This window comes from Ambystoma mexicanum, chromosome 2p (assembly GCF_040938575.1).
Source record: "Ambystoma mexicanum isolate Mex_15411 chromosome 2p, UKY_AmexF1_1, whole genome shotgun sequence".
In the NCBI taxonomy this organism is placed as follows: domain Eukaryota; kingdom Metazoa; phylum Chordata; class Amphibia; order Caudata; family Ambystomatidae; genus Ambystoma; species Ambystoma mexicanum.
In genome coordinates, this window is record NC_090923.1 from 538,377,400 (window position 1) to 538,392,013 (window position 14,614).

General features: G+C 44.1%; 1 protein-coding gene across 1 annotated transcript in view; it reads right to left on the bottom strand.

Annotated features, from left to right (window-relative positions):
* NUP210 (nucleoporin 210) overlaps positions 1-14,614 on the bottom strand; it is a 1,233,892-nt gene that overhangs the window by 836,280 nt on the left and 382,998 nt on the right. The window contains exon 10 of the mRNA XM_069643978.1: positions 3,447-3,587. Coding sequence (XP_069500079.1) covers positions 3,447-3,587 — 141 coding nt within the window. The remainder of the gene's footprint in view (positions 1-3,446; positions 3,588-14,614) is intronic.

The window sequence follows — 14,614 nt, forward strand, 5'->3', positions numbered from 1 at the left end:
GGGATCTGAAAAAGCATGTTCTGAACCCTCTCTTTGGAGGGGAAGACGAGGCCGTCTTTCGTCTGGATTAGAACCCCCAGAAATTGTTTTACTTGACTGGGAACTAGACTAGATTTTTTCTCGATGGAGAATCCCAGACGGAACAGAACGTCTAAGGTCCTTTGGGTGTTCAAAAAACATGTGTCGTGTGAGTCCCCTGTTATGAGCCAGTCATCGGGCTAAGGGTACACCGGGACGGATAGTCTGCGCAGGTGTGCTGCTGCTACTGCCAGTACCTTGGTAAACACCCTTGCGCCGAGGCGACGCCGAAGGGGAGTACTTTGAATTGGTAATGCCTGTCCTCTATCATGAACCTTAGATATTTCCTGTGCCCTGGCAACATTGAAATATGAAAGTATGCATCTTTCATGTCCAATGTTGCCATGTAGTCCCCCTGTTTCAACAGTGGGATCACCTCCTGTAGTGTTACCATGCAAAACTTTTGAGGTTTTATGAACTTGTTTGCTGGGTGCAAGTCTAGAAAAGGGCGCATGGGGAGGTCCTTTTGGGGTACAAGGAAGTGCACTGAATAAATACCCTCTGTCACGCTCACCTGGTCTCCACTGGGGCGTGCTCGTGTGCGCAGGGTGTTGTCTGTCCTGATGCTGCTCTGCTTGGCTGGTGATGCTAGCTTGCGTCTCCCCTTAGTCCTTGCTTCAGGAGATGTTAGCCTGCAGGTCGAAACAAGATATTAGCTACCGAAGGGAGCTGTCAGTGGTTTCATCTCCTTCCGGACTATCCTTCACTTCTTCTGGCTCACCTCTGTTTTTTAATGGGCGAGCTCTCCGTCCTGCACACTCTGGCAGGGGCGCGGTTCACAATCTTTCCTGGATCGAGTTACGTCACTGATCCGAAGGAAGTTGCTGAAGTAGAAGGCCCGGGAGTAAACAGGTAAGTCTCTATTCCAATAACTGCTTGGAATGACTGCCTTTAAGTCTTTCTGTTCAAGATAACTAATGTCCGTTATTGTCTTACAGGTGCGGCGTTAAGCGACCTTCGGATGATGGATGACACTCCTGACAATTATGCTCAGGATTCCTGCCGGTAAGTATAGTGCTGTGCTGGGCGCGCAAATGTTCGCCTCTGTAGCTTTCCTTTGCTACGTGCGACTAACCCGTTTGTCCTTTTCTGTTCAGCAGGTACGGCGCAAGTCCAAGGAAGAGGAATAGAAGATCTGTGTGGCGGTGTCGAGCTGCGGCGCGCTGCTGAGTGAAGAACTGTCCGATGAAGTTCCTGGAGCGGGCCAATCTGGTGAGTAGCTACCCGACAGGGTGCTTTTCTTTCTGTTCTGCAGATGCGGCGGTCTGTTGGAAAGCAGGAGATGAGATCTGGATGTACTGCAGGTAAGGCCTTCGATGCTTAAATAACTCCTGTTATTCTCTGTTCGCAGGTGCCGATGGATGGAAATCTCTGGACGAGCATGGCAGAAGGAAGCAAGAACTGATCCGACAGTGAGCGTTATGCAGCAGGAGTGCAGAATAACGCGAAGCGTGTTCAGATTGTTGGGTGTGGTTTAAATAGCCTTGTAAGTAGTTCCAAGAAAATAGTCCTCTTCTCCGTATCCCTTCTCTCAGGTAAAGAAGCCACACCCTGAACTGAATGGCTCAGCGTCTCAGAGCCAAGTTAATGGACCATGTAACTAACACCTCCATGAGCCTGGTGCCAGGACTTAGTCCAGGTGAGCATGGCTGGGGCCATATAAGCCCCCAAGGGGGCCAAAGTCTGGGATGGCCCCACCAGTTTCAGGATTCTGGGTGCCTGCACCATGACACCCTCGTTTACCTGAAGAATAGGGACGGCTTCTATGGCGTCATGCCCAACAGCACTTCTAACTGTTGATTATGGATTTCCAGATGGTCGGTGTGAGGCGCCGTGAGCGTGGTGGTCTGAATTGTGGAGGTCGGGCGAATTCATTGCAGTACCCGTGGGCAACCGTCTTTATGACCCACTGGTCTGAAGTTATCACCTCCCATGCTGTGAGGAAAGATGTTAAGTGCCCCTCGACGGGGGTGTCAGGGATGGGACCAGGATCTGATGGTCATTTTTGACCAGCGGCTGTGGCTCCTCTAGGATTGGGGCCTCTACCTCTGGCTTTGCCGCGTCGCTGACCCGTGATATTTGGCCAGCATTAAAGTTTCCCATGCAATAGTTGTTCTGACTTGCACGGGACTGCCCTTGAAAGGACCAACGAGCATTACCTCCTCTCTGGGGGGAAGGTCTTTGAGTAATTTGTTGCAGGGAATTAAGAGTCATTTTCTATTTTTGGCTGTTTCTAGGGCCTCATCGACTGCCTTTCCCAAGAGGTTAGTTTCTTCAATGGGTTTATTGACGAGAGCGGCCTGTGTCTCAGGCTTAAACCCTGAGGTATGAAGCCAAGCGTGCCTTCCAAGTAAGGTTCCCTGTGCCAGAGACCTGCCTGCTGTTTCAGCCGTGCCCAGTGTTCTTTATCACATTCTGGTTCACTTGCCTGCCTTCGGTCACAATAGTGAAGCTTGGACCTGATGGGTCCTGGGACCTCCTGGAGACCTTCCTGTACTAGGTTCCATTGAGCATCAGTATAACTCGCCAGCAGCATCGCTATGCGCATGGTATATGCGGCAGCTGAGGTAACCCGCTTACCTAAGGCATATAACCTCTTGGGTTCTCTATCTGGAGGCGCCTCCCCCGTAGCAAGGGGTACTCCTGCTATTTTCCGGGTGGTAGGCACTACCAGGGAATCGGGGGTGGCATGCCCTTTAATGTATTGAGGGTCCGAAGGAGCTGGCCGAAAGAACTTTTCTACTCTTGGGTTCACTGACCGGGATTGAGCTGGTGATACGTCTTTCTCCCCACTCAGGAATTTTCTTCCTTCTCTCCCCCAGGGAGTGAGGTTTGAGGAGTAAAACCCCCCATTTGGAGTGAATCCAGGAAGAGAGGGTGAGGGGGCAAAGACATTTCATTATTTTGATTTTTGTCGGGCGCCTAAAAGCGACCAAAAAATGTTTTAAAATAAAATAGGTCTTTTGGTTAGGCGACCTAGAAAAATCGAAATAATGACAGAACCATATGTTATTATGTAGTACCTATAACAAATATTGTTGTAGGCACATTCCCTTATCTTTGTACATTTAGGACCGTTTCCACATTTTATACCATGTGTCTAAAGGTATCAGAGTACCAAACTCCTCCTCGCAGCTTGTCATATATGGCAATATATCAGTATGCGATTACTGTCTTTTTGGCCTAACTCTGATAAACCTTGTAGCCACAAAATGTGTAAATGAAAAAAAGGTGAGCAAACATCTGAGCAAAAGCATCCAATTTACAACTAATGTATGCACAAAAACAATATTACATTAAACAACCAGTTTACTTTCATTCGACAAACACAGTTCATACATTAAGGTTCCCAAATAGGAAAAACACACCTGATCTACAATTGAAGTTAGTGCTGCATCGATGACGGTTTGCCCCTTCTTCAAAGCCTTCACACGATGATAGGAACCATTCAAGGAAGATTCTAAAATTTCAAAGTACTCCTTGGACAGCACAGAGTGAATTCGAATATTCTGAAAATGTATACAAAAGAATACATGAATGGCTCTGAATCACACACTTAATGCAAATACAGATGCCTCACAATTGGAAATGGTTCTCTCAAACATTTTATGGTGTGTACATCATTGTGATATTTTTATTAATTTTATTGTTTTCATTTTGGTTATAACGAGGACCTAGCTTGAGAGTAGCAGAGCGCTGTACAGGGGTATGGGTAATCAGGGTTTGATTTAGTATTTGAACAGTTGTGCAGTACTGGGAGTCGCCATCTGTGTGTCGATTGGGATTAGTCCATGGTTGGGTGATGTTAAATCCCCGTTTTGAGAGATTTGCAACATTAGGGATTTGTGGGCGCATTCCAAGCAGATTCCGGGATTGAGTTTGAGTGTGAGTGTGACGAATCAAGGGGTTCAGTCACTTTCCCAAAAGGGGTAAGCCCCTCCCTGCGACGCTAGGGAGGTGAGCCCACTGCGCAACATTCCCCCTAGGAGTGGTGGTAAGCGGGACCTCACAGTGAGAGACTCCCCCTCCTGGGAATAAGGACTCCCTTTCGATTGAGGAACTCCCTTCCCATTATCCTCCAAAAAATAATGTAACATTATTTCACAAACGTCTAGACTCCTCTTGCATATGTTACTGTGATATAATGACAGAGGAAATGTATCAGTGTAGTACTGTGTAAGAACCCTGGAATCCTAAAGAATGCTCATCTGACAAACACTGAGAAGAAGCCAAGAGGAATTATGATGAACACGGCTTAAACACAAAGGAGAAGCCAGGGAAGCCCCAGCACTGCGTCATAAAAAGTGGAGGGCCAGGAGAACGAGGAGAACGAGGAAGTGAGACCCAGGAGATTCAAACCTGCCAAATCGAGAAGGCTGGGAAACCTGGGAAGACGCTGTTGCACACGTCAAGGACCAGCCACGAAGGAGAAGTGCCAACAGTGTGCGGTGCACACGACAGACTGGAGGAAGCCCAGGAAGGACAGGTGACCATGGGCGGAGACGAGCCCTCAAGTTGGTGTGCCAGAGAGGCGAACCGAGAAGGACTGTCTACCAAAGGAATGCCCAAGTAGAGAAACCAAGCTGGAAGGTGATGGCCTGGAAGGAAAGCAAGTGGAGAACCCTTCCATTGCCAAAACCATCTTAAGACACAGAAGCGTGTCGGAAGAGTGTTCTGAGAAAAGGTGGAAAGCAGCTACGATGGAGCGGAAAGACGAAAGAACGAAAGTGGCGAACTGGTGAGGCCGAACCCTTTCACAGCAGGTAATGGGGAGAGCAGGAGGCCCGGATAAGAGGACATATATGTAAAAATGGACAGATATCATATGCTGTAAGCAAACCGAATATAAAGATTGGAGAAAGCCCCCCTCGTCCCAGTGAGAAGTGTAAACACCAAAAGGGGAGAATCACTCAAGGGTTCATCAAACTCGTCCTAGTGAGGGGTATGAATATCCAAAGTGTTGAATTACTTGAGAACTCATACTCGTTCCAATGAATGACGAGATTACCAGAAGGGTGAAACTCATGCAGGGACTCATTATCCTCAACCCACTGAATGGCAAAATCCTAAAAGGAATAAGAGTCAAATAGAGACTTTAATTGTATATCTCAGTGAGGAGAAAGCCAACCAAAAGGAGGAGGGTTGGTCCAAAACCCTCTGTGTGAATAATAAAGGAGGAAGAAAGACTGAATTGGAATGGAGACTCAGTCTCAGACAATCTCAAGAGAAAGCCCAGAAAGGAATCTGCAGAATACAAGGAAATAGGACAGAACGGCATGGGAGAACACCTTGAAGGAACAGAGGTTTATTGTGAGAAATTGCAATAGACTATTTAAGAATCTCATAGTGAGAACAAGCTAAAAAGCCACCCAGGGCAAGGGAGTATCTTTGTTTGCTATAGTAGTGGTAGGGTCAGTTTTTCAGACAGAGGACAGACTTTTCATTAGGACTTTCATCCTGATGAGCACCCTAGTTTAGTTGTGTTAGGTGGGGAAACCCTTAGATTAGGTGAAGCTAGGCATTGACTCTAATTTTGAAATAAAATCTTTAAAATGGCGCCTTTTGGTTTGTCTCCTCCGACTGACCTATGTGAGGGTTTAGAAAAGCGAGACAGACACAAAGGTAGAAGGTAGAGATTTCTCACAAGAGGCCACTTTATTAAATAAAAAGGGGTGACACAAATGCCTATCTTTCTGTAACCTAAAAAGAACGTCCCTGCCTAACAAACTAAGGCTAAAGAAAAATGTTCTAGTGTCCAAAAAACATCTGACCCTCACACTAATACATACAACAAAATTAAGGAAGGTTTGTTTGGCTGTCAAAATAGATTAATTCAAACTCAAGGGCTTTAATCAGTACTCCTTACGGCCAGGGTTGGATTCACTTCCCTGCATCAATTTAGGAAAACCTGGAGCAAAATTCAGGTTGAAGAAAGCTCTGTGCAATAACAAAGTTCCATTGAGCGTAGCATACAAAGTCTTTTCCATCCAATATATCCTACTTGGCAACGTGAATATATCTCTTCCAACAGCTTGTACATCAATCAAAGCAACTGTCAATTTTCCACAATCTCCTGCTTGGCAAAACAAAAGTCTTTTCCTCAAAACACAAGTTCATAAATCAAGTTCATAAATCAGGGCAAATGTTCTTTTCTCAAAGCACTTGTTAACACATCATACTACTTCTTCAGGAGAAACACATGAGTCATGATAGCTCAATAATCACACTTCTTCAAAAGAGAAAAGCAACAGTTCATAAAGTGATGAAATTAACACTTATTCTCCAACACCCCCCTTTACCACAACTACAGTACTTTAACCCATCTTCTCCTTTCCTGGTATACTCGCCTGTTAGGACTAACTACTATTGGTCCCTTTCCTGGTTTACTCGCCTGTAGGATAAAACACCTACTACTACAATTGTACTCTGTGGTAATGCTTGTTCTAAAACGAACTCCACGGCAGGAACATAAATGAGGAGGTTTGAATCAACAACTGCTTCTCGTTATAGTTTCTTGACAAGGTGTGTTACATCTCTTCCCAAACTGATATTCCATAAAAGGTTAATTCTTCTCTTGCTAGTCTTTTGGCTGTAGACAAAGCAGGCTACATTTCTCTCCCCCTTTATTTCACATCCGACAGGGGGCAGAGGGGTTTTACTTCTGCAGCTTTTGTATTCTTGCTATGCAACCTCTTGGCCGGTGGCAATGCAGGTTACAATTGTCCCCTAATTGGTATCCCTTGTTAGAAGTGCCACGCTTATTTTTTTCTCGATATCCCTCTACTATGGCTTTGGCAATACAGTTTAGAATGGTCCTCTAATTGGTATCCCTAATTAGGTGAGTTGCGCCCAGTTTGCATCAGTACATTAGTTTGATATTCAAAATGATAACTTTCACATAGCTGTCCCCTTCGGGGCTCCCCAGGGTCACCTGCTTCAGGCCAACTCACTGGTATACCTTGGCATCTCCTTCTGACCCTCTGGTGTTGCTGCGGACCTCTTCGGGGACCTCTTCTGTGCTTCTGCCATCTCTGGTTTGACTTGCCACTGTCGGCGCTGTCCTTCAGAGGTGCTCTGGCAGCACTGTGTGATCTCTGGTGCTACTTCAGTACGGATCAGTTCAACCGTGTGTCGGGAGCGCGTCACCCACACGGCGTAGCCTGCTTCAGAACTGACTTCCGCTGCGCATTCTCTACATGGCCACGGTGCCCCAGCATCTCCCGCACAGCATCCTGCTGCCGCCACATCTACACCATCAGCTTCTCCCTCTTCTCTCCTTCTCCACCTGAAGCCCACTTGTATATGTAAAGGTCCTGCTCAGGTGCTTTCTGCCACAACAACTAGAACACTCATGATAATTCAACTCAGAGTCCCTCTTCCTCGTCCTAGTACTACAAGCATCATGGCACTTGCAGTCAATGTTTCTATTGGTTTTATTATCAGTTAACTTAAGCTGATTTGTTAACTGAGAATATTTTATTTATGATTTAGTTTGCCACAACCTTTCATAGAAAGGAATTACAATGTCGTGTGGTCATCTTAGATTCCGTAAAAGGGTTAAGATTTTTCGTGTGAGCCCTCAGAACAATGTCCTCTTTTCTGTCCTATGGTTCAATTTCTTTCTGGAGTCATTCACACATTTGTTTCTGCTATGACTAATGGGACCTTTTGTCCAATTAGAAATAATAACCACCATTTGGCCACTGTTAACGTTTTTAAGTTTCTGCTTGTATCCGCTAGCATAGCGGTTCTTATCTCAGATAGTGCTTTATATTGCATAAGTAGGTGCTTTGTGGATTCAAAGGTGTGTTGGTTTCAACAAAACTGACAGAACCTCTCTGTTCGTGGAATTTGGTTTCTCATTCCTAATACCTGTCTCGTTGGTAATTTATTCAAGCAAATCCGCATGAATAAGTCTTTCAGAATGGACGAAGGAAAATTGATCAGAGATTGTGTTAATGTTCATAACTGAGAATATTCAATTTTATGGGAGATTGTTAAAGGAGTTGGTGGTTTACCCTTGTGTTTTAGACCTCGATATAAAGCAGAATTATAACAATAAAGTTCTGAGATAAGCTTCCTGAACCCCCAATATACCACTTTCATGCTGGTTAAAAGAATTGATGTTCTGTACTTTGGGTAGCTTTTGGAAGAGGGAATCTTACATGGACAGCACACTATTAGATATTTAAGAATTAGGGGTAGCTCATCCTCAGAAGAGGATAAATACCACATCTCTTCTAATGGAATCACCACTTCCCTCCTGACAGCCTCCTCCTCCCATGTGATCCTCCCTCATGTTACCACCCCCAGGGTTAGGTATGCTGGTGTGCCACCCGTGACTGCTATGTAGATGATTCATGCTTTCTCTGAACACTATGCTGGCCAGGTGAGGAAGCCAATGCAGTTGGCTTAGGACAGGTGCAATTTGAATTTTCCGCACACCCGTGATAAGACATGCTGCAGCATGGTGGACTGCTTTTAGGGGAGCCAAGTGAGCAGCAGGGAGCCCTGCTAGGAGGTAATTTCCCTGATCGATGTGTGCAAACACAAAAGGGCCTGCATTACGGTCGAGAACTCCTGTGGCAGGGTGAAGGGTTTGATTTTGCAAAGGGTGGAGATTTAGAGTCAGGTACTTGGGCTTCTTGGCTATGTGTTTCTGGAAGAACAGGCTGATGCCAAAAGTGAAGCTCAAGGGTTTTGCTGAAGCCGAGAGATGTGAATCAAATCCTTCTAGGAACATATCATTGAGCCATTGTTGGACAAGTTGTTGTTTAGCGTCATGACCAATAAGGAGGAGTTTGGTTGTGTTCATGTTGAATAGGGTTTCAAATAAACCAAATAAAACACTACGCAATTTCTTTTGGGACACTTTTCAAGATTGGCTGCTGCCAATGTTGAAACATTTGCCATGAACCTAAAGCATAAAAGAAACTGCTGAAAACACCAAAATGCTCAAAAACCTTATCAGTGAATTCTAGATTAGTCTCCCAAACTTGTTTAATTGAGCCATTGTTAGGGAGCCTGTGCATTTGTACATGTATGAACATGGAAAACGCGTGCATACACAAACTCACATGGCAAGTTACAAGTTTTATGTTGGTGTTTTATTCATTTACTTTGTTTTTTAAGGCGCTTAACCAAGGGCTGTTCCATTTCATAGAACCCTGTGAGAAACCGGAGGGTCTTCTCACTTCTATTCCCTTTGACTCCTCTATGAAGGTGGCATGGGAAGGATGTACGTTATTTCGAATATGAACATTTCAAAGACGAAAATGCTGAATTTTAAATGTTCATTTTTGAAATAACCCCACAGCTAAATTGCCTTTGTATACCCCGCTCCCCCCACCACCTTACTTACCCTTTGGCGGCACACTTCGCTGTTTGAGGCCGAGTCCCTGCAGCGCCAGTTCCCTTTACTTCTGTGGATGGGAACCTGCTCTGCAGGGTCCTTTTCTTTTTCCAAAACTTTGTTTTGGATGCGGGGGGACACCCCCGCCACCCCCATTCCATTATAGCTAACAAGGGTGCGAGGGACACCCCCGCAAACTCTGCTTCCCTTTGTTTTCGCTATAATGGAAATCTGATGGTTGAAATGTTCGCATTTTCGGCTGTACGTAGATTTGGTACAGCCGAAATCCGATCATTTCAACCATCTTTTTTTTATTTTTACAGTATTTTCATGCAATACCGCCAGGGAAAGGCCATCACTTTTGGATTTTGCCGCTGGGGGTGGACAAGTGAGGTAGGATCACCTGGATGGAGGGTCCTTGGGGATCGGAAGTGAGAGATCCATGGATGAGACGCTGTATTCTCCAACATCCCTTCAAAAAGAAAGCCCTATCCCAGAAATGGTTATGGGATATTGTTCATCTGGGTCCCTGGTTTCTGAGAAGGGTAAAAGACATCAAACCAGACATGTTAAACAGAGGAAGAGAAAGAGTAGGGATAAGATACTTTGTAAGAAATCATGGTATCCTTCTTATCCTCATGACAGCCAATCTTACTTTCCCCGACCTTCATGGGCCATTATAAAAGTGCTCCACATCATCCTCCCTTTAAAATACATTCAAGTACTGAGACGAAGAAGAAGCAACAGAGTAGTAGAGATTACCTCTCAGCATTTTGGTACTGGGATGAAGAAGATGCATGAAGGTCAGGCATGTACTACTAAGAGTCAGGCAACGGTAATTGATGGGGCACACCTGCAGTCCCTTATTGAACCACAGGTGTATAAAAGGGGGAACTATGAAACTGCAAAGAGCATTGGAAGAGGAGAACAGTGGAAGAAGGAGCTGTGCATGAGAACTAAGACATCAGAACACCTGCCAAGTCTCTAGGGAGCATGCTGGAGGAAGGGTGCAGGTCGGAGAAACCCCTGGAGAAAAGGCGAGCAGCTGGAGTTGACAGAACGTGTCGGCGAGGCTCAACACAATCGACGCAGAGTGCTGCGAGGAGCGCCTGGCAAACAGGTTTTCCTGCATGGGAGGAGGAGCGGCAATACCCGGGCAAGTGTCTAGGACACTTTACTCACCAGAGAGCTCCGTTAATACAGTAGGGGCGTATGGAATCAAATGAACTTACAACACATAGATTACGAAATAAATGAAAGTGAAAGTAACCCAAGTTACTTCTATTGAACCCCGAATTGAATGAAACACACAAGGTGGCATTTAATTAAGCACCAGTAACCCTTACTGAATACCGAAGTGAAAGAAACAAGAAACTTTATACAGGGAATGCCACATTTACAAGTGAACGCAACCTCTTTTGGCAAATTGAACCACTTATCTGAATGTAAGACACTTTCAATGAAGCATGATCCAGATTAAGATCATATGTGATAAAGTGGTGAAGCTGATGCTTAAGAAACTGCCTGTTGATCAAACTATTGAACTCTGAAAGAAACCTGGAATTTCCTGGTTGTGTGACCTGTAATGGGTGGACCGTGTGGTCTAAAACTATGCCAATGCCAGTGAACCCCTAGAAGATAACAAGGAATTCGGCTGTGGTGAAAGAAGGAAACCAGATGGTGAACATCAGACTTGGAGAAGGAAGCCCAGAGTAGTAAAGTCTTGTGCTACAGATAACGCCTCAATATACTTTTTTGTGTTTGAACATTGAACTTGGGGAAGAGCACCCTGATCCTTACAAAATTGTGGAACTGTATTTCTTCAAGTCTATATGAAGGTAAATGGAACATTGAGGTGGACATATTGACATTGGGAAAAAGGAAGCTGAAGAGCAAGCCAGAGCTGGAAACCATCTCAGAACTGTATGTAAGAATCACTGTTTAGTTTATGATAGTCATCCCTACACATTGTTTGGTATTAGCTGTGAGCGCAAGCATAGGTTTTGGACAGACAGACTTTTCAGTTGAGCGTTCTGACAGACTTTCCTTAGTTTCTTTAGATGGGGAAATCCCACCTTAGTTCAGGGCAAGATGGACCTTACTCCATCCTGACATTTTCTTAATAAAACATTGTTGATAAAGTTTGAATCTACTGTCCGTGTCTCCTTCCATGATGCCAACCTCACAACCGCCAGAGCATGAGCTGAACACATGGAGAACACAGAAAGAAGTGGAAAATATCAAAGTCATGCGGTTACAGATCTCACAATGTGGGGATCCAGGCACAGCAAATCCGAAAAATCCCAAACATGCTTGCAGATACAGAAGAAGAAAATTAAATAGAAAACAGTAATTGGAAAAAAAGACATGTTAGGTCATGACGGACTTCGATAAACATTGTTATTTCAGAATTCAGTTTGAAAAGGTTTTTACGGAATTCCCGTCTATTTGTTGGGAGATCACAAATCAGGAAGTCCAGCAGGTTGTAGATAGATTAGTTACTAGTCTGGGACTATTCCTGATGTAGAAAGCCACAAAAAGCCTACCGGTTTCAGTGGCAAAGAGGCCACATTCATCAGGGCTGGGCAGACGTATTGCAAAGTGAATGTGTCTACGTCTAGGAGGCTGGGTAGATGGTACCAGAGGATCCCACCTATAAAAGGGAGGGGGACGGAAAGAGGGAAAAGAGAGAGACAAGCACCATTATGGTATCAATAAGGTAATTTGACGGTGCTGTCATCTAGAAAATAAACATCAGACGGGACGAACAAAGATTACATAATACAAAGTAGTTAAAGATAGTGCTCAATAAGATAGGGGCAAGTAAGCATGCTATATCATTTTTGATAGCCCGTTATATCACGCGATATGGTATGTTCCTAATCTGTTAAGACATGGCAAAACATGTTTTCTGGTCACACTTTCTAGGTAAAAATTTTCTGGAGTCTACCTCTTGAAGAAATTTGTCAGGGGTCATTCATATATGACCCTATCTTATTGAGCACTATCTTTAACTACTTTGCATTAAGTCATCTTTATTCGTCCCGTCTGGTTAAGAGTCTAAAATATGATCCCTTTTTTCCAGAATCCAGGACATGACAAAACGACCCATGACCCCTGTTGGGAAGTAGTAGTTTCTACTTTCCCCACCCACATGGACACCTATGGGGACCCCTTAAACTAGGTAAGACCTAGCTTTTTATTTTCTAGATGACAGCACCCTCAAATTACCTTATTGATACCATAATGGTGCTTGTCTCTCTCTTTTCCTTCTTCCCGTCCCCCTCCCTTTTATAGGTGGGATCCTCTGGTACCATCTACCCAGCCTCCTAGACGTAGACACATTCACTTTGCAATACGTCTGCCCAGCCCTGATGAATGTGGCCTCTTTGCCACTGAAACGGTAGGCTTTTTGTGGCTTTCTACATCAGGAATAGTCCCAGACTAGTAACTAATCCATCTACGACCTGTTGTACTTCCTGATTTGTGATCTCCCAACAAATAGATGGGAATTCCGTAAAAACCTTTTCAAACTGAATTCTGAAATAACAATGTTAAAAGATCAGACAGAAGAAGAATATGGGAATCCGGAAATTTGTGAAGCAAAACCAGAAGAAACAATTGGACGCTACTTTTTCAAACTAAATGAATAGAAGTAGAGAATAGAAACACATCTATTAGCATTGTCCTCCTTTTTTAACTTCCTGTGGATAGAGAAATCTAATAAAATCATCTTTTTTCATCTATGAAGCAGCTTTTTAAGAAATTTTAAGTACCTCACTCGAGGGCGAACTTTAAAAACAAAAAATTAAACAATTTTTATTAAAATACTTTTACAGAATTGATCAACCTGAGTCTTCTATTGTGTTAATATATAAGGGTACACTCAGGCCAGAGACCCGTTTCCTGGTCCTTTTTGTGACTATTGGACTTCGATAAACACCACAAAAAAGCAGAGACAAGTGTGGAAAAGCATGCTAAAACAAAGCACGCATGCGCATACACATTCACTAGCAATAGTCTTATTAGAAGAATGAAATACAATTCGCCCATTGTACAATGCACAAGAATCCCTAGCCAGCAACAAACAGTGTGGTGGGTCGGAAGAAGCAGTCGGACACTTGACATGCATTTTGAATTATATTTATTTAAATAATAAGCAAAAGGCCCACCTTTCCCTATTGCTCGAGGGGTATCCCTGCCTATGTAATAACTAAAGGTACTCGTTAGTAGGTCCCAAAAGAATATGTCCACCATCCAAAGCTAGTTCTAACTGACCCCACCACTATTTTAACTAAGAAATTAAACTAGGAAAATGTCTCCCTTCTCCTAGTTTGTCTGAGAGAAAATGGTTTCTCCTTTATTACAAAGTTCTCTTTTAATATGAAATCTTTAAATAATCGCTTGCCACCTTCTGGATTAGTTCTTGTAACTTTTTCACAATGTTCTTGTGCTTCATCTCCCCTTTTCTGGCAGCATTTTAGCAGTTAATTATTTCACTCTTTCCTATAGTTTGATCCAGGCTTATAAGTCTTCCTGTTTCTTGGAACCCATGCTTTCTTATATGGAATTTACATTCTGGTGGCTTTAGTCCCCCCTCTCCTGGGGTTCTTGTACTTGAGTAACTTGTTCCTTGTCTGTCTCACTTGCATTCAGTTCACATACAGTTTCACTGAATAACTTCTCTAGTTTGTTCCACTCTTCGGCCCTGATTCACGGAGCATTTTCCAGTGGGTTTTTGTCATTATAAAACGCTTTTGTGAATTAGGCCCTTTATCTCTAAATCTAGGTTCTTTCCCCTCTTTTCATAGTAATTGGTCCCAAGACAGAATGCCTTCGCCTTCAGGCTTATTCATTAACTGCTTCATCGCTATACCACAGTTCCACTTAAATGAATTTATGTTTAGTAAATCGTCAATTCCACTATAACTATGACCCGGTGGCCTCCCGGTGCTCCATTCTTCCCGGTACCTCTGGTTCTGCAGGGGAACCCTCTTGGGATTGGCACTCACTCGTGTTGGTTTCTTCCGTTCAGGTTCATGTGCTTCTTGGCGCTACCATTCAGCCGTCCACTGTCTTTCCCCTGGAATGGCTATGGGTAGCAGGGAGTCTCATCTACTCCCCAGCTGGATGATTTCGTTGTTCGTTGGATGCATGGCCCACCACAAAGCTGTCGTAGTCACA